The sequence below is a fragment of the Diplotaxodon limnothrissa genome, linkage group LG10 (assembly GCF_057381915.1).
Source record: "Diplotaxodon limnothrissa isolate DT_005_m linkage group LG10, D_limnothrissa_male_GT1.1, whole genome shotgun sequence".
NCBI lineage: Eukaryota > Metazoa > Chordata > Actinopteri > Cichliformes > Cichlidae > Diplotaxodon > Diplotaxodon limnothrissa.
Genome location: NC_140605.1, coordinates 19,076,273 through 19,096,350, shown reverse-complemented (window position 1 = coordinate 19,096,350; position 20,078 = coordinate 19,076,273). Strand labels below are relative to the sequence as shown.

The following is a 20,078-nucleotide window of genomic DNA, read 5'->3' as shown; positions in this document are numbered from 1 at the left end:
AATATTTTCCATTTGGGAGATGACATACTATGTCTATTAGTTACTGTGGTTTAGTTTTACTCTTTAGATGTACTGTTCATATTGCTGTCTGTGGTCACTGCGCTGCTCCTCTCTATTGGCATTTTGAGATGTATGTATAGCTAAAGACCAAAACAATAAAAACACAACTGAGTTCTCTTTTAGCAAATGTTTCAATGAGTTCTTTTGAATTCTAGATAAACATGTAAAAACAGACTTTAATTTTTTTTTTAGATTTCTATGAATTTTTAATTGGAAGATGGTGCTATGTCTGACCATTATTGTGGTGTTACAGCACACTTGCTAAAATGATTAAACTGGGTTTTAATTAAAAAAAAAAACAAAACGTAACAGCAGATCGCTTGAACTTAAGATGGGGTTATTGCCACAGGCTAAACAAGGAAATGCCATCAGCAAAGGAGGAAAAGTTTAACTTGCTGATTGGCAAGGCTGCACACTTGGGTGTATAACAGCTCTAGAGCAGAGCTTTCCCTCATAGCTGAGAGGTTTTATACACATGGTATTAAGAAAAAACAAGACTAACATGTTGCAACAAATTATCAAGTCTGTGACATGCCTGGGATTAAAAAGAGCTAGAAATAGAACAATTTCAGAATGATGTGCATGCAAATGCTAAAAACCCCAAACATCTTGGCAAATAATTTTTAAAAAGGTTCAATTTGCTACTGGAAACTCTTCGATACAGAAAGTTTTTTTTTTTTTTTTTTTTTTGGTTTGTTTGTTAGGAAGGAGAAAAGCAATGCCTAATTCAGACTGGCAAAAAGAAGAAAGTCACACATTTGGACATATTCATCGATTTTGACTGGTACTGCATGAATCAATGAAACACCAGAATTAGTGATGTTGTGGTTTGATATTCTTGGTTCTTCTGTTTTTAATGTGAAGTATTTTTGCGCTTTGAACTTTAACATTTATGAAAATTATAATATTGTAATGTTGGTCTACCTGTACATACACATGAACTTTACCATTCACGGCACGACATCATTCAACGATGGACTGGATGCAACAGAAAGATGATCTGGGTCACCTACACACAAAAGGCCATTTACCACAGGCTCAGCATAACCTTGTTCTTTGACCAATATGTCAACCTTATAGATTTGTAGGGGAAAGAAGCTGGAAAGGTCATACTCTTGGCTGATGTTGAAGGACATAGTTTGGAATAAGGTCTTCAGGAAGTGCTCCATCAATAGAACTCATAAAAATGTTTTAATGAGTTCACATCTATTAACATGCAAACATAGATTTTATTTATAGAAGTCCAGAATTTATAGAATTTGAATTAGAAGATAACAAATTGTCTGTTAATCATTGTGATTTAGTAGTGATACAAAGTAAACTTCTGGACTTCTAAAGGGTCTGCAGCCTTAAAGTACGCAGCCTCAACCGTCCTCATGGGCCGCGTACTCAAAGACCGCTAAGGCCGGAAGTGCGAGGCTTGTGAAATGGGACGGTCTAGCCTCCGTCGCGCTGCCCAGGTTGCCTAGCAACCATGATACTAACAGCTGGAAACGTGTCATACAGCTTTGTTTGACAGACATGAAGGAAAAAATCTTTTGTTCATTTGTTTGTTTCTTTCTACATGAGCTTTGATCATTCTCTGTAAGATTAAGCTCAGCTCTCCCTTGTTTTAAATGCACTTTAGAACAACACGCAGCAACACTACACATGAGCGGGAGGAGGGAGGTATGGGGTCTTCACACACCCCCGTTCTCTACTAGCCATCGGGGCAGGGGGGCTGGGAGGAGATGTTGGCTGACTGATTGGCCTCCCTGCTGCTGCGGAGCCTGGGACGGTCTGCTTGCTTCCACCCCGGGGGGAAGGGTAACATCTCTTGGGTCTGGGTTCTGTTTCCCCCTCTGGGGGCGAGGGTACCTGGACCCGGGGTATAGAGTATGTTTGGGGAGTGTGATATTGTGTACATGTCCATTTATGTCAATCCTTACGTTGGGTGAGTGCTGAGTGTTTGTATATGTGTGCATGAGGGTGGGAATGCATGTTTGTGTCTGTGTGTGCCTGTTTGTCTGTGTCTATATGTCAGGTCGGGTCTTAGACTCCACCTCTCTGGGAACTTCCAGGCCCATCTCCCCTCACCACACTCCCTGCCGGTGACTGATGCCCTCAGGGGTCGGTGCATTGGTGGCTACTTGGCGGGGCCTGGCGCCTGTTGCTTGGTCAGGCCTCCTCCGGGGTGCGGGGGGCCCTCAGGCCTCTGGCTCGGTTCACTCTGGCACAGCTGGCTGCCGGCAGAGCCGGCGGGCACGCCGGTGCAGCCCCCTCTAGCTTCTGCTCGGTGGCTACTGGGTGACACCTCGTCTGGGGATCCTCAGCCCTTCCCATGAGGGTGGCACGGATGCCCCTCCGGAGGTCCTCCTTGGACTCTCGCACTCTGGGGCCTGGATCTTCTCCATGCCTGCTTCATGCCCTGGGGGACAGGGCTATGGCTCTCTACATCCTCTTGCAGACTGTTACGTCGTTCCCCCCCCACCATGGTGGAGGCAAAGGTAGGAAGGAGACAGCAACACTGGACAACCACAATCAATGAAGGACGAAGACCACAGAACAGTTAAGTATCAGGCAGGATTTATTGGTTGCTTGCCTGGATAGTCAAACTTAACAACAGAAAAGAGGTGGGGGAGGAGGACTGGGCGGTTGATCTAAATCAAAGAAATTAATAAAACAAAAAGAGGTCGATAGCTTCCAGGGCCTAACTGAAAGAAAAAATGCAAAACAAAAGGCCTACCTAGCTACTCGACAAAAGGTCAGTAAAAACATACAAGAGTGGCATCAACCGCATAACCTAGTGTGACTAACAGAGTAAAACCTACAACCAGTGTATAGGGTACCCCAGCTTACCTGTCCAGCCTCCCACCACACACAATATAAAGAAGCCTGTTCGCAAATGTTTGTCAAAGCAGAAGCCAGCAGCCACCAGCTTCTTCTTCTTCAGTCAAGTTTAACGGCAGCTTGCATCCAAAACTGTTGCATTACTGCCATTTCCTGGCTGTTAACCGTCCATCACACCTGAATCCTCAGATCCTCCTGATGAGACCAATACTTCTCAAAAACAAAAACCACCACAGCCACCAGCTGGCCAGGGGCTGCTCATTTGTAGTAATCCTCGGCTTGTGATTGGCCAACTGGGCCCAGACCAGCCAATAGACACATGCCAATCAACTTCGAACTGGCCAATAGGTGGAGGCTTGACACCTGAAAGATAAACAGAACACAAAAGCAAAGCCACATCTCTTGGCACATAACACAGACCATTACATGTGGAAACCATTTGAATACAAGCGCGCTGATCTACACAGGTATGCACACGGGTGTTCACTGTTCGTAGACTTAAATTACACCTTTCTTGGCTGCTACTTCAAAGCACATTGTGCGCTGTCTGTCCTGCGTGCTGCACAACAACATTGAATATTTAGTATTTAATGCTGTTTACACTTAGCTAGATTAATGCGATGGTGTTGTGTTTAGTATGTTGCTTTGTTTTTTTTTGCTTGTTTTCTATTCTTTCTCTCTCAACAGGTGATCCAGGAGATTTTATTTATTTTTTTATTTCCCCCCCCCCCTTTCTCACTGTCCCTCTCCCCTTCTGTTTTTCTTTTCCTTCCTCTTTCTTTCTCCCTTTCCTATCCCTCACTCATGTCTGTCCCGTCTGTAACAACTGAAAATAAAATAAAATAAATAATAAAAACAAATTCGATCAAATGGACCAATACGGCAATGCCACGATGATCCATTTGGCAAAATAAATCCATTGGGTATCCTTGTTGGTCTTCAGACAACAATTCTGACGGCTAAAGAACCAAATGGGACAGGCAAAAAAAAAGGAAAAAAAAAAAGATTAAGCTCAACTATTGAACGGCGTATATTTTAAAGTAAAGGCTTTAAAACCAAGTTAGTACAAACGTCACTAATGTCACATAACTTTGCCGACATGTGGCCAACAGTAATGTTTTAATGTTCTTCGTTATTAAACTTTTTTTTTTTTTTTTTTTTTTGGCCTGTCCCGTTTGGCTCTTTTGCCATCAGAATTGTTGTCTAAAGGCAAAGAAAGATGCCCAACGGATTTACTTTACCAAACTGACCATCCCAGCCTTGCCGTAATGGTCCATTTGATTCACCTTTTATTGTTTATTTTATTTTCACTTAATGAATACGGGACAGACTTGACTGGGGGAAAGAAGGGGAGAAAGAAAGAGGGAAAGAGAAACAGCTGAGAAGAGGGACGGGGGAGAAGGGCAAAAGACAAAAACCAACAGAACGGGCAGAGAAAAAAAAAATGCATATATCAATCACCTGGATCACCTGCTGAGAAAGAAAAAAGAAAGCAAGCAGAAGAGAACAAGAGTAATAGAATAAACAGCATCACAATGATATATGGGAATATGACAGTAAATACTAAATGTTAAACATTATTGTGCAGCACATAAGATCAACAGAACACAGTGTGCTTTGAGGTAGGAGCCAAAAAGGGTGTAGTTTGTGGGTGTGATCACCCGTGTGTACACCTGTGAGCATGGACGCGCTTGTTTTTTGTTTTTTAAAAGGTTCCTTCATGTAATAATCTGCTAGAGGGTGTGGGGGGGCCACAGCCCCGTCCTCCAGGGCGTGAAGCAGGTGTGGAGGAGATCAAAACTCCAGACATCCAGAGGCCCCCAGAACACAAGAGACCAAGGAAGACCAACAGAGGGGCAGCCGCGCCACTGTCCCGGAAAGAGCTGAGGAGAGTCCCAGATGAGGGCTCACTCAGCAGCCGCGGAGCAGAAGCCAGGGGGAGTTGCAGTGACGCGCCCGTGAGCTCCGCCGGCAGCCAGCTGCGCCTGAGTGACCGAGCCCCAGGCCGAGAGGCCGGGGGCACCCCACCTCCGAAGTGGCCCGAGCGAGCCCCAGGCTCCAGGCTCCGATAAGCGGCCGCCAATGAGTGAGCCGGTGTCGTTATTAAACATTTGCACATAAATAAGTGACATAATATTCAGTACTTACTTAAAGTTTACTCTTCGGCCGCCCCTCATCCGCCGTTTTTTTTTGGCAAAATTATCCACACCCACCGCCGTGCTATGCATTCTGGGATATGTTGGGCCACGAAGTCTACACTGCCACAGCCTTAAAATTCAGGGAAATGAAGGACGCATTTCAGGGCTACATTTCGAGCAGCCTTTGAATTGGGACAGCCTTCGGCGCGCCGCTGTGACGTAATCGGCCTTGAAATGCGTACTTTAAGGCTGCAGACCCTGAATTGGGATACAGCCCCTGTCTCCCGTTTACCTGCTTGTTGGATGAATGTGTGGGCGCGGGTGAGTGATGTCAGCAGTTGGGTGTGACCTTTCAATTATTGTCTTATCTTACTGGCTTTTGCCTTTGTTTAATGGTCAGCAGGAATTGTTAAAGAACTTTGGCAGGGGTATAGGGCTGGAGCAAAGGCCTTGTTGTTCTGGGAATTTCTAAAAAGGAACTGGTAGTATTTTTATTTTTATTTTTATTTTTTTGTGTGCAGTGTGGAGCTGGATGTGGGGAAAAAAGTGCATGAGTTTTACTGCCAGCTGAAAGTTGCACTGAAAGAACTGGTCAAGGTATATAATAATATAAAAGGCTGATCAGAAGATGCAGGCGGATGTGATTTGACATAGCTTTTTTTTTGTACACCACCAAATTACAACAGACATCTTGATTTGCTTTATATTGTAATTTAAATCCTACAATCATAGAACCTCAACAACTAAATGACTACTTATGAGCAAGAACTTGGCAACAGTGGGAAGGAAAAATGCCCTTTTAACAGGAAGAAAGCAGCACAGGCTATTGCATTGTAACTAGGGGAAGTTTCAGGGTCACCTGATACAGCCCTAACTCATTTGCTATGTCAAAAAGGAATGTTTTAGGCCTAAGTAGAGGGTGTCTCTCTCTTGAATCCAAGCTGGGAGCTGGTTCAACAGAAGAGGATATTTAAAGCTGAAGGCTTTGTCTCCCTTTTTACTTTAAAATATTCTAAAATATTCAAACCATCTTTAACAGGTTTGATTAATCCACAATGCAATCTTCAACATCGGCTGCAGACTCACCCACCCCCACTGCTGCTGTTCCACCTCTGACACCTCAGACACTTCACACCTCCTCCACTCACACTGCTCACTACTCTCCACCCCCAACCAAAGCATCCAGTTCACATCCAACACACTGCTCCAGCCTGTCTCTCTCAACCTGTCACATCTTCAACCTGAGCCTGAGGCTGGGGACAGTTCCACAGCTCTGGAAAACCTCTTGTGTGGTACCAGTGCCAAAGATTCCACGTCCCAAGGACCCCAACAGCTACAGGCCGGTTGCTCTGACATCCCACTTGATGAAGACCCTGGAGCGGTTGATCCTGGCTGAGTTTCGGCCCCTGGTGAGCTCATCACTGGACCCACTTCAGATTACCTACCAGCCTGGCACTGGAGAGGATGATGCATTCATTCATCGCCTGTATTGTTCCCTCTCTCACCTGGAAACTGCTGGGAGCACTGTGAGAGTCATGTTCTTTGATTTCTCCAGTGCCTTAAACACTATTCTTCCCACAGTTCTGAAGGATAAGCTGGAGAACTCAGGAGTGGACCATTACCTCAAAACATGGATACTGGACTACCTCACCGACTGACCACCGTATGTGAGAACTCAGGGCTGTGTGTCGGACAGGGTCTTCTGCAATATGGGGGCCCCAAAGATGTCTTCAGCCATCTTTTATGGTGTGATCTGCTGGGGCGGCAGCATCTCTGCTGGGGACAGGAAGAAACTGGACAGGGCAATCCGGAGGGCCAAATCTGTTCTAGGATGCCCTCTGAACACAATGGAGGTGGTGAGTGACAGAAGAATGGTGGCTAAGCTGTCATCCCTGTTGGACAACATCTCCCGCCCCATGCAGGAGACTCTGACAGCACCGAGCAGCTCCTTCAGTGGCAGCTTGCGGCACCCACGGTCAGTGTTGGGAAGGTTACTTTTAAAATGTATTCCACTACAGATTACAGAATACATGCCCGAAAATGTATTTTGTAACGTATTCTGTTACGTTACTCAATGAGAGTAATGTATTCTGAATACTTTGGATTACTTAATATATTATCATGCTTTTTACAACTGCATGAATGTACTATTGCTGTGTGATTTATTACTATTACTGAAGGTCCACGGCTTCGAACCGTAGTAAAGGGACCTCTGGTTATTATTATATTTACATACTTCCAGCTCCCGTTTCTGCTCGATGACAGCTCGTACTTTTCTACTTCCTTTTTCTCCCTCCTTGCGCTCATATGGAAAAGATATATATAAAAGATATATATAAATCTTATAAAGTTTGTATCTGTCTTGTGTTAAACTTGTATGAAAAGCATATAAGAGTGAAAACAGATATAAGATCCCTTGAAAAATTATATAATGAAACTTGTATGTTTTGGATACTTACTAAAACAATGTATGAAAGTAATGAGAAAGTGGCCACTTTCATGAGTAATCACATATAAGTTTTTACTATTTCTTTTCCATATGGGACATAACGTGTATGGCAGTCCATTCTCCCTGCAGCACGGACTACACTACCCATGAGGCTACATTCTTTAGGGCTATGCCTGTAGCATTCTGTAGCTTAGCACAACAACAACAACAAAAAGGCGCTCTCTCACCCAGGAAACACACAGTCGCAGAGAGCGCGCCTCACCCTGTAACCATGGCAACCGTAACGCTGCCGCCTGGAACATAGCTGTCAAACAAAACCCAAACAGTCCTGACCCGCGACAATATGAAACAGGAAAATACCACCGTGTAATCCATTTATTTCAACAAAGTAACTGTATTCTAAATACCACCTTTTTAAATGGTAACTGTAACGGAATACAGTTACTCATATTTTGTATTTTAAATACGTAACGGTGGTACATGTATTCCGTTACTCAACAACACTGCCCACAGTGTGGGATGGAGAGATTTCACAGGTCTTTCCTTCCTACTGCTGTCAGACTCTACAAGATGGTCTCTGCAGGTGACCACACACATGCGTACAGACACATCCCAGTGTCAAGTGCAATCTTCCAATATAACAGTATAATTAGTACTTTGATCTATTGCATATAGTATTTTATTCTACTTTTTTTAATCTTATTCTATTCTATTGTTTTTCTCTCCTTATTTTTACTGGTCTTAACTTGTACTTTTTGCCATAACCAAAATATTTTCCACATGTGGGACTAATGAAGGTTTATCTCATCTTATAACTTATGATAATAGATCACAATTGTCTATCCTATAGGTAATACATATGTGATCTAATTTTTCTGCATCACTCTGAGACAGGATGCTTCTACATTTAGAGATGATGTGCAAATGCAAGAAAGCAGTCTTACATATTTGTTTAATATGCACATATGTAACCTTTACTGAAACCTGAGTGAAACTCTTTGAATGAGTCATTCCTCTGCAGATGATCAGTTAGCCATTTTAAAACTACTTTGAAGAGTATTTGAAATGAAAGGAAGGTTTGAGAAAGTTTGCAAGGTCAAGTGATGGCTTAAGTGATGACACATGTAAAAAAGCATGGATGCTCATGAGGATAAGAGTAAATAAAATAAGGAATGAGAACTTGACAAACACAGATCCTAAGAAGCTGGTGTGATCAATGGTACATGTGAACTGAGGCACGCAGCAGAACAACTCCAAATGATTGTGAAAGCACCTGCTCTGCATGTGGGAATGACAGCCCTGATATAAGATGTGAGAGATCCACTGAGTACTACAGTTGAACAGTTAAGTCAGATATATAATCCTGATTTTCATAATCTTTCCTACTACTGCTATGGTATGAATTGGCATACAGACACCTGGGCAAAACTTTAAACATAGTGGTGGTACAGGTGGCTTGAGAAGGCCTTTTTTTGTATGTAAGTGCATGGTGGTCAGACACGAGGGATGTTTTGCTACTAGTGGTGGATATGCAACATTTAAGTAAAATATAACTTACTAAGGGGCAGAAAAAGAGATAAACTAGAATACTCTGCAATAGAAATATGGCTAGGGAAGTGCCTTGTTCAAAATTTTTCAGAAGGAAGTACAGGAAAAATGTGTCGTTTAAAAGATTTAATTTGCTTCAGCAGCTGAAATTACAGGTTAAAGCGCTGGACCTCTCTGAGTGCAGCCACCTGTCTTCACAGAAAGGATGACCCTCATCGGGCTGTACAGGTTTTATACTGCGTCAATAAGAAATGATTATTATGCCAGTCTTCTTCCAGAACCCATCCTGACGTCTCCATTCGATGTCCTCTCCGTCTGCTCTTCGTCGACCTCCTATCTGCCCCTTTTTCCTGGAATCACAAAGACGGACACACAAACACCTCACTGCCTAGCCTTGATCATTTTAACATTACTGATACTAATATCTAGTTCAGGACATTTTGTTCGGACTCCCTTTGACCCCTATAACCATTATCAAGTGTAATGTGTAAGCATGCTGCAAAACCCTCTGCGCTACTACGTCATCTCAATATTTCAGCCCAGTCATACCACTGGATGAAGCTTCTGACCCTCAAACATGGAACGCCAACTTGAGCACACTGCACTGTGTATATAAAAATAATAAAACAACTTTATTTAATCCTCTTATAACGCTAACAGAAGGAGGCATTACAATGATCTATAATCCTTTTTTTTTTTTTTTTTTAAAAAGGGTCCTTACTCTTATAACTGCATGACATGTCAAGATGGTGAAAAATGACTTGGGGATTTCATTGCTCTTAGCACACGCTAGGAAGGAGAAAGAACTGATGGGAATGGTGAGGTAATGGAAGAACAAATAGATGAGAAGGAATTTGGATGTTCAAATGATGGACAAGGAACAAACATTAATATCAACTCAGGGGAAAAGTCTGCGCTGGATTTAACTCTAGTGTCAAGATCCGCAGCTGAAATTTGCAATTGGGATGTATGGGGGTAAGGAGGTATGTTACTGTTCTGCTGGAAAGGAATGATAATCCTAGAAAAGGATAACTTGTATAAAGACCACGTAGACATGCTGACCTCATGGTATGGAAATGGATTATGTAGGAATTTTACTAGCAATACTATAGTGGTCTGGCCCATTTAAGATTTAAATGCACTGTATGTAACTCATATCATTGGTAGCATGACAATACCTTGGAGTGTTTTTAAGTAGGCAAAAGGGGCGCAGGGACAAAATTGGGGCATTCTAAAACTTCTGACCAGATGTATGTATGTGTCTGACTGATCCACTCACTCCCTGCCTCCGTCCAGGCCATGCGACATATGGTCATCTGCTCAACCACAGAGCTAACACAGCACTCTAGGGAGAAAGACATCAGGTAACTCATTTACATTATGTAGAGAGCAAGGATTCCTTTAGTTAAACTGCTGACGATAGGTAAGGAAAAATTTGAATGGAATCTTGCTGCAGTATGTATACTGTCGTTTGTCATACAAGTATATGAAATCATTCCATGTTTGAACATATAAGACTACCTGTACTTGAATGTCAGGCAGCGAGAAGTCTGTTATGAGTAAGGGGATCATTATTTGCTTTGGTCTGTTACAGAAGCGATGCCGTCATTTTGTGCCTGTGGGATGCCCATTTTCCTCAGTCTTTTCCTGATTTCATTTACACCACATTGCAATGGAGGAAACATTCTTGTGGTTCCTGTAGATGGCAGCCACTGGGTCAATCTGAAAATCCTTCTCGAAGAACTTCATGCCAGTGGACACAACCTCACTGTGATCAGGCCGTCTACCAGCTGGTACATCTCTGAAAAGTCTGATCTTTACACATCCATTACAATTGAAATGGATGAAGATCTTGAGCATTTTTTAGATGGGTCCATAGAGGAATACATCAGGGTATGTGACATCTTTGGCTCCATTTGATGGGGAAATTAAGTAATTTGTGTGTGATAAACATGTTTTAAACACTCTTTCCATTTTTAGATGCAAAGAGAGCGAGCTTCACTGCTGAATTCCTTCAAATGTATAAAAAAATTCCTCTCTATGATTTTTCAATTCCATTCATTGTGGTCTGAGTTCATAAATCAAATCCTTGATGATCAAAATATGGTGAAAATATTAGTAGTTTCCCAGTATGATCTGCTTCTAACTGATCCTGCCATGCCATCAGGGGCTGTTCTAGCCAAATATCTCAAACTTCCATTAGTACTTTATGTACACTGGATCCCTAGAGGGGAAGGCCACTTTGTGTTGACCCCTTCGCCACTCTCGTATATCCCGGTGCTAGGATCTGGTTTAACAGACCAAATGAGCTTTATTCAGAGGATCAAAAATATATTTTTCTATATCTTTACCTTGTTCCAGCAGAACTTTATTTTTCTGCCAATCTATGATGACATGTGTAATAAGTATATTGAGGGTGGATGTGATGTCATCTCAGTACTACAGGAAGCAGACATTTGGTTGTTCAGATCAGATTTTGTGTTCGAGTTCCCTCGCCCCACTATGCCAAACATAGACTATATAGCAGGATTTCAGTGCAAACCAGCTCGGCCTCTGCCAGCAGAGCTGGAGGAGTTTGTTCAGAGTGCCGGGAAGCATGGAGTCATCATCACGAGCCTGGGAACTTATGTCGATGCTTTGCCCAAAGAGGTTACAGATGAAATCGCCAGCGTGTTTGCAGAGATGCCCCAGAAGGTAAAAAATGCTGCAGGCTTTGTTTTGTCTCTTAATTGCACAGGTTAACACTATGCTTATGTAACAGAATGATTCTTCTTGTCAAGTTGCCTCTTCATGTAGAAAGATAAGTGCTCTTACTCAACATTGTGAGCTGAAATGTATTTTTTTTTTTTTTCTGTTCAGGTGATCTGGAAGCATAAAGGAGACCGACCCTCTACACTGGGAAACAACACACTAATAGTCGACTGGATGCCACAGAAAGATCTTCTGGGTCATCCACAGACCAAAGTCTTTGTAGCCCATGGAGGAACTAATGGTGTCCAGGAGACCATTTACTATGGGGTCCCTGTGCTCGGCATACCCTTGTTCTTCGACCAGTATGACAACCTTCTACGACTGCAGGAGAGAGGAGCTGGAAAGATTATTCAGCTGGCTGATGTTAATGGCCACAGTTTTGAGCAAGGCCTTAAGGAAGTGATCCACCAAGAGAGCTACAGGCAGAACATTCAAAGACTGTCACGTTTGCACAGAGATCAGCCAATAACACCCATGGAGAAGGCCGTCTTCTGGGTAGAATATGTGATGCGCCACAAAGGGGCTCGTCACCTGCGTACAGAAGCTTATAAGATGCCCTGGTACTCTTACTACTGTTTAGATGTACTGTTCATATTGCTGTCTGTGGTCACTGTGCTGCTTCTCTCTATTGTGGCTGTTTTCAGATTTCTGTGCCGCCAAAGACAAAGAAAGATAAAAACTAAACAAAGCTAATTTTGCTGGGACATTCCAAATATTGTCCCTAGTGTTGTAGTTTCACTGCAAAACATGCTAATTATGACTCTGTATTTTTTTTTCTTAAGTGAAGTGACAATAAAAATAAAAAAACCCCTCTAGAACTACATTTCACACACATTGTGTGCGTGCATTAAAACTGAATTTGGAAAGAAATTAAGTTGCTTTTAAATAAGAATGGAATCTAATGATTTGTAAACCTTAAACCCATATTTTATTCACAATAGGAGAGAAGAAATGCATCAGATGTTTAAACTCTAATTTCTACTGCATGGAAAAATATTTTTTTGGCTTTGATGGCAAAAAACGGGCATGATTTTTGTCATGGAAGTTATTACAAAAGCCTGGGAACACTTTGAGAAATCACTGACTGTTGTGGAATTTCAACCAGTAACTTCTAATACAGGAAGCTCCGAGATAGGCTCTCTGCTTGAAAAGGAGCCGGGGAGGAGACTTGGCCAGCTCTAACTGCTTCTTAACCCTCAGGATGTTGATCCTGCTCTCTCTGAACGCATGTCCACAGGGCCCACTACTTAAGCGCTCCACTCAGGCACACCTGTTATTAGCAGCTCTCCTTTAAATCTGTGTGCTTGATAACTAACTAGATTTCAATGTAGTGGTCTGGAAAAGTAGGCCCCAAGGATATGTTCATTTTTAAGGCTAGAATAATCTACAAGAGCTCTCAGTGATGTTAGAGTAATATGGTGGTTTTTACCTTTACTCTTTCACAAAAGGAAAAAAACCCCAAAAACAAACGTCTACAATTTTACAGGTTCTGAATGCAGGGTAGGTTAATGCAATTTAGCAGGAGCAAAGCTGAAACCAAATCAAATAATCATATACTCAAGTGACTTTAATTATACCTACCTAATTAACCTACTCTGATCTAATGCTAATATGTGATACTGATCTTGGAGCAGAGACAGGAGGTTGGGCACATCCAGAATGAAGATGCCCCTGAAGTCCAACAGGGAAACAGCATGCCTTGGAAATTCAATCCCCAAGTATGCAGTGAAAATCCAAATCTTAAAGTTCTTATCCACAGGAAAACCATTAAAATCTTGGAAGTTGTAATTCAGCAGAAAAACAAAAGAAATCCAAATCTTCTTGGATTTATAATGAACACAGCACAAATAAGCAGAGAAAAAGCTGAATAATACATAACCAAGTTGATCGCTCTGGCATCTCTACTAAAACGTTGAACTAGGTTGATTCTTCTGTACTGCTCATATCACAGGAGACTAAAAGATGAATAAATGATCTCTTCTGCACAAAACTTTTATACCTGGTCCTCCTTTCTCCCCCCTCTCTTTCTGGACGTCAGTGAGATGACATCTAGTCTCACCTGTTGTGATATCCAATCACTTGATGTTAGTAACTCCATCACATATGAATATAATTTTCTTAAGACTTAATTTAGTTTTTACTAATTTACTTCAACAGGATTTATCATCAGCTCAGTCTAACATGAGTATCATGACTCTTTATGATTCCATCTCTTTTTAAATCCCTGTAGGAATACGTTTTCTCTTCACAACTCTGTGTTCGTTAGTCACAATACACTCAAAGGTTTCTTTTTCAAATTATACATGTTAAAGTCAGAGATCCTCTTAGATTAGTGCCTCCTCCGTGTCTCTGTTACTCCCCCCTCCTTTTCTTCTCTCTCTCACATACACACACACACTCACACGCACACATCTTTGCACAACCAAGCCACTCCAAATAGAATCTCAGTGAGAGGCCTGAAATTATAGTCATTGTTATATTTTCTTTTTTGTTGTGTTGGTTACATGTATAACATAAACTATCAGCAAAATCACAGAAATTATGATTCCATATTTAACAGTTACAAATACAATTTCTCTTATTTAAATCGTGCATAATCATGGGCTGGTGACACATTTCACATGGACGTTGCATTCGCTGAGCTTGTCTTCAGCTCTCACTTTATAAAGCCTGCATTTCTGATGGTATGAGGGTACAGATTGATGTTGATGGCCACAGTTTTGAGGAAGGCCTGCAAGAAGTACTCCATCAAGAGAGCTACAGGCAAAAAATTTAACGAATGTCACGTTTGCACAGAGATCATCCAATAACAGCCATGGAGCAGGCTGTCTTCTGGGTAGAATTTGTGATGCATCACAAAGGAGCTCATCACTTGCGTGCAGAGGGTTATAAGATGCCCTGGTACTCTTACTAGTGTTTAGATGTAATGCTCCTAATGCTGTCTGCAGTCACTGCTCTGCTCCTCTCTATTTTTGTTATTTTCAAATTTCTGTTTTGTAGAAAAGTAAGAAAGAAAAACAAGTAAACAAAGCTAAATGAGACCCATTTTAAAATGAGAAAAAAAAATCTTGTATTACCTTGTATTTTCACTAAAATGCAAAACAGTAGTTTACAAAGTTACAAATACATATAAAAATACATTTTCTTAAGAACGTGATACTTTGATTTTGCTACAAAAAATACATATAAAAAATACAAAGAAAAGTCAATTGGACCCACTTTTTAAGAAAACTGCTAAGTAAAATCTTGACATTTTAAACCATTGACAAAAAATCTAATAATCTTTATAAGGGTCTATATATAGCTATCCATCATATTTGATCAGGAATGCCTTTTAAAATTATATTGAATGACTTATACTCATGTAAACACTCTACTGGAAGTTTTTTACATTTTTTATTAATTTATTAAATCTTTATTCAACATCAAAACTAATAAAACCAAATAAAACAAATCAGAGTTAGCCTAACAAACATCCAACTTATTGCACTCTTCACTTACAGAAGTCTTAATGAGACCTCTGGACTCTCCCATGGAGAAAAAAGCATTTAGCTATAGTGTGCTCTGTAGTTTCAAAATAAGGTGCAAAATAAGAGAATGCTGTTTGAGACAACTGCAAAGTATAGAAGATGCATTTACGCAAATAGAAAGGAAATTTAACCAATATTGCTTTTTCTATTAAAATGAAAATAAAAGAGGTCCCATCATTGAGTCTTGGGGCAAGAAACAGGAAAAATCCAAAGAGAAGTGGCAGGCCTGTGCCCAAAGCTAGGAAATGCAGCTGGACAGCAGGACAGCTGAACAGCTCCGTATCAGGAGAGTTATGTTGGGGAGAAAGAACATTCACAGACTACAGGGGTGACCTGAAAATTCAATCTATCTTGTTATAGACAGGTTGTTGATGGACAAAAAGGTACTTTTCAAACACAGGAAAATTCTGTACTGAGCGGTATGTCAGTTGATGCTCTTCCTGGTACAACCCAAAAGGGGATTTGTGTCTCATCCTGGAAACATGAGTCATTTGATTGTTAGGCAAACGTGTAAGCCAAAACACTATAAAGTCACAAATTTTATCAATAAATACAAAGAAATAGATTTCAAATTTGAATAAAAAACCAAAAAATAGGGTAATTGTTTTTAGAATATGCTACAATGTATCTGCTACAGTTATTTGTGAAAATACACTACCTCCTGAACAATATTATCTATGAAAGTTAGGGTTTCAGTGGTGATCCTTTTTAACATCATAGCACTTCTCAAAATCGTCCTTATTCTTTAGTTTATAATTCTTTGGAAACTTTAATTTCCCATTTACTGCAGTCATTCTTAGTATCTGTAACATCTTAAACAATTAGATCACTTTGAACTGAAGCAACCAACATTTTATTTGAGAAATTTAAAATGAGTATATCATTAATGCAAGTATGTCAATGTGTATGCATAAAAAAGGTAAACAAGGCATTTAAAACCCTGAAACTAAATGATCTCCTGTTGCTGGTGAGAAAAGAAAGAAAAAAGACCGGCACACCAAACCCTGTACAGGTGTGGCACCTCTAGACCTCTACCACTCCTTATGTGTTTTACACAAAACCAGGAAGAAAATACAGAGAAGAAGTAAGCAGTATGGGAGGAGTCATCACGTGTCAGTGTTAGTGGCTGATAAACCATAATACCCGTTCAGGCAGAAAGGGTTAACAGGGTTAAAACAGTAGGTTTAAACAGATAATCTATCCAGATTTAAAGTCACCGCAACTCACAATAAGTTCCAGTAATTGTCAGTGAATTTACTTTCTTACAAATGCCAGACACGAATGTGCCATACAGATAACCGGACTAAAGTTAAGCTCTGGTAGGTTTCATTCTGTTTAAACGTTACAGTTTTACTGTAGAAGTGTAGCAGCTGGATTTTACAAAGTAATTGTTATACACTGCAACTTGAGGCAGGCAAAAACCGCCCTTAAATTACTGGTGATAGTGTTTCTATAAAGAGCAAACACATTAAACAAATAGTTTTTTTTAAAGAAGCATTTAGAGATGTTCATGCTGTGTGTCATCTTGCCTGCTAATATGGACCAGTGCCAGGGATGTCTTAAATTCCCTTGAATTTCAAAGTAATTCTGTTGCAATCAGTCAGCTTGCTAATGTTTTAAACCTCATGAGCACATATGTCTCTCAAACAATTATCTCAAGATAATTAAAAAAAAAATCCAAAATAAATCTTCTCACTGAGTCTGTTAAACTTTCATTGTTTTAAACTAAACATACGACAAACCACTCTCACTGTTCACCTGCCAAGCATAATTTTTATTCTGTAAAAGTCCTGAATGAAATCCAAAAGGGACTAGAAAGCGGCAGGTGTTAGGACCCAGCAGAGACATCAGTAATACCTGCATTTTTTTCCTTCCTGAGGAAATTGAGATGGTTGTTTTTCTCTGGCATGTAAAACCAAAGCAGCAAGAGTGGGTTCACCAAGTGAAACGGTATTATGAAAATTAACTCACAAGTTTGCACTCTGTCTTGAAAATCTATCTGCAAATCGTAGAGGCACTAATGATTAGCTTACACAAAGCCATGATCGGTGCAGCTATTATGAAGTATAATTTTAAAGCGCTTCCCCTGCTTTTTTGGATGTAATGAGCAGCCATTAAGGACCTGTAGCTGACGCCCTACGATTTCAAAGTTTACTAACTTTACTGCAATCTACAGGCACAGCTCCGTGGACAGTCATGTAAGACACATAAAATAGTCCTTCAGAGTGATTACTGGGCATGTATTTTCTTATAAATATTAACATATTTAAAAGGTCTTGTGACAAATGATCAATAGGAGGCAACTTTGATTGTTTCCCCTTTACTTCTTGGTATTTGCTCTTTCTTTTTTTAGAAGCCTTAATTCGTATGAAAATAAGAAAATACAGTGTACATAAAATACATATTAAAATCTAATAATATTCTTGATGGTTACACAACTCATTTTTATGTATTAAGTACTTTTACTTGTGTCATTTACGCCACTGGACAATACCTAATTATACTTTTTAAAGTAGTGTAGCTTGAAACATCAAGGTTTTAGTAAAGGTTCTAAATTCTTTCTTTGACTGATCCTAAGTGGATCGTAAGAGGAATGTCAGGCCTTTCCAGAGGTGTGGACTCGAGTCACATGACTTGGACTCGAGTCAGACTCGAGTCATTAATTTTATGACTTTAGACTTGACTTGAAAAAATGTTCTAAGACTTGTGACTTGACTTGGACTTTTACACCAATGACTTGGGACTTGAATTGGACTTGAACCGGTTTACTTGAAAAGACTTGATATTTTACCCCAAATATAAAATTTAACACGCATATTATATAGAGATTGAAAATGTGACGTCATTCACGGGTAGAACCGCAAAGGATTCTGGGAACTCGTGGCAAGCGGTACTAGCGCACGCAGGCTTTCAATTAAAATCAGTTATACAGCGATAAAAAGAAACACAAAAATGTCAAGAAGCTGTTGTATTATTAACTGCAATAGCCGGTCGCATGACAGCCACGGGAAGCCGACGGGTAAAGAGATCGGTTGTTATCGGATTACGTCGTTGAAGAGAAATTGTTCGAGCCATGTTTCCGAAGTAACAAAGACGCGACGGGTGGCCTGGATTGCAGCCATTCAAAGATCAAATATAACGTCCCAGAACACTCCAGCTCACAGGTTAGTCTGCTCCAAGCATTTACACGAAGGTCAGTGTTTTTTAGTAGTTAATACGTCATTTTCATAACATAATTGGTGATATAGGTTACAAGCAAGTCTGGCGCTGAACAGAAATTGTGGCGCTATGCTCCTTTATTTATTGTGCATAAATAGTGAATTGTCCTGACACAATATTGCGTTTCGCTTATGTTATTATGGTACATTGACAAAAACATATACTTTTATTCACAGGATAAAACAGGTTTTTTTGTATCACTAATTGCCCAGTACGATTACAGCATACAGTATTGTTGTCACTGCTACATTTCTGTGATGAACCAGAAATTATTTCCACTACTAATTAATTACCGTTGAGCTCAAAGGTTATATTAATAAACGGTTAAGGAATGTGTATTTATGACGACGATTTGTGAGATTGGTAAACTTATGATATGTACGATGGTCTTTCGTTCTACACGGTGCATTTCAAGGTCCTGCACCCATCCGTCGGTAAACTGTACCTGGGCTTGTTGCAGTGACCGGAAGTTACTAAACTTCATGAGTGTATGCACTCACTCCAAGAACCGTATGATTATTAATATGCATATAAATAAAGAAGCTATTTTGTGCAAAGATGTCAACTGTAAGAATGCTGTGCATAAACATTTACTCTGCTCCATGTATGATGATATAGTGACTGCTCTGTATAAAAGTGGCACACTGCTTGATAAACAATATAAGCATAAGAAACCTAACATCAGACCTGGCTGGAAAGAACATGTATCCATGTACCATGATGAAGCTCGCATAGCTTATAAATGTTGGGCCATGGCTGGAAGACCTAAACAAGGCCCAGAATTTGAACAGAAAAAATGTGCGAATGCCAGATATAAGTACGCTGTTCGCTTTATAACTAAAAATGAGCAAATGCTAAGAGCAGATTCTTTGGCCAGGAAAATGCTGTGTAATAATACGGCAGATTTTTGGAAAGAGGTGAAAGCTCTTAATAACTGTAAACCATCTCTACCATCAACTGTTGAAGGTGTTTCTGGGGCAGATAACATTGCAGCATTATGGAGACAGCATTACAGTGCGTTGTTTAACTGTATAAAAAGTGAACCATATGAGGACAATCTTGACATGAGTAATGACACAATAAGTGTAAGGACACATGAAGTATATGAAGCCATTCATAGGTTGTCTGATAATAAATCCTCTGGTTTGGATCACATCACTGCAGAACATTTAAAACATGCTAGTGTAAGGCTAGCTCCTCTTTTAGCACTCTGTTTCACTGGGTTTATGATTCATGGCATATTACCAGACTCAATGCTGTGTATTTTACTGGTACCAGTTATGAAGGACAAAGCTGCAAAAGTGAGCTGCTTGGATAATTACAGGCCGATTGCACTAGCCAGTATTTTATCTAAGGTGTTAGAAAGAATCTTGTTTGACAGAGTTAGTGTGTTCATCTCTTCTCTGGATAATCAGTTTGGCTTCAAAGCACGGCACTGACATGTGCATATATGCACTCAAGGAAATAGTCAGTTTGTACAGGGCTAAAAATTCATCTGTCCTCATGTCTTTCATTGATGCCTCTAAGGCTTTTGATCGAGTGAACCACAGAAAA

The 20,078-nt window shown here is 40.5% G+C and overlaps 1 protein-coding gene across 1 annotated transcript; it reads left to right on the top strand.

Annotated features, from left to right (window-relative positions):
- The first annotated feature begins 10,647 nt into the window (after positions 1–10,647).
- LOC146624279 (UDP-glucuronosyltransferase 2C1-like) lies at positions 10,648–12,468 on the top strand. The gene is made up of 3 exons (XM_085363822.1): positions 10,648–10,917; positions 11,005–11,718; positions 11,884–12,468. The coding sequence occupies exons 1-3, from the start codon at positions 10,648–10,650 to the stop codon at positions 12,466–12,468; spliced, it is 1,569 nt and encodes a 522-aa protein (XP_085219948.1).
- Positions 12,469–20,078: the final 7,610 nt, after the last annotated feature.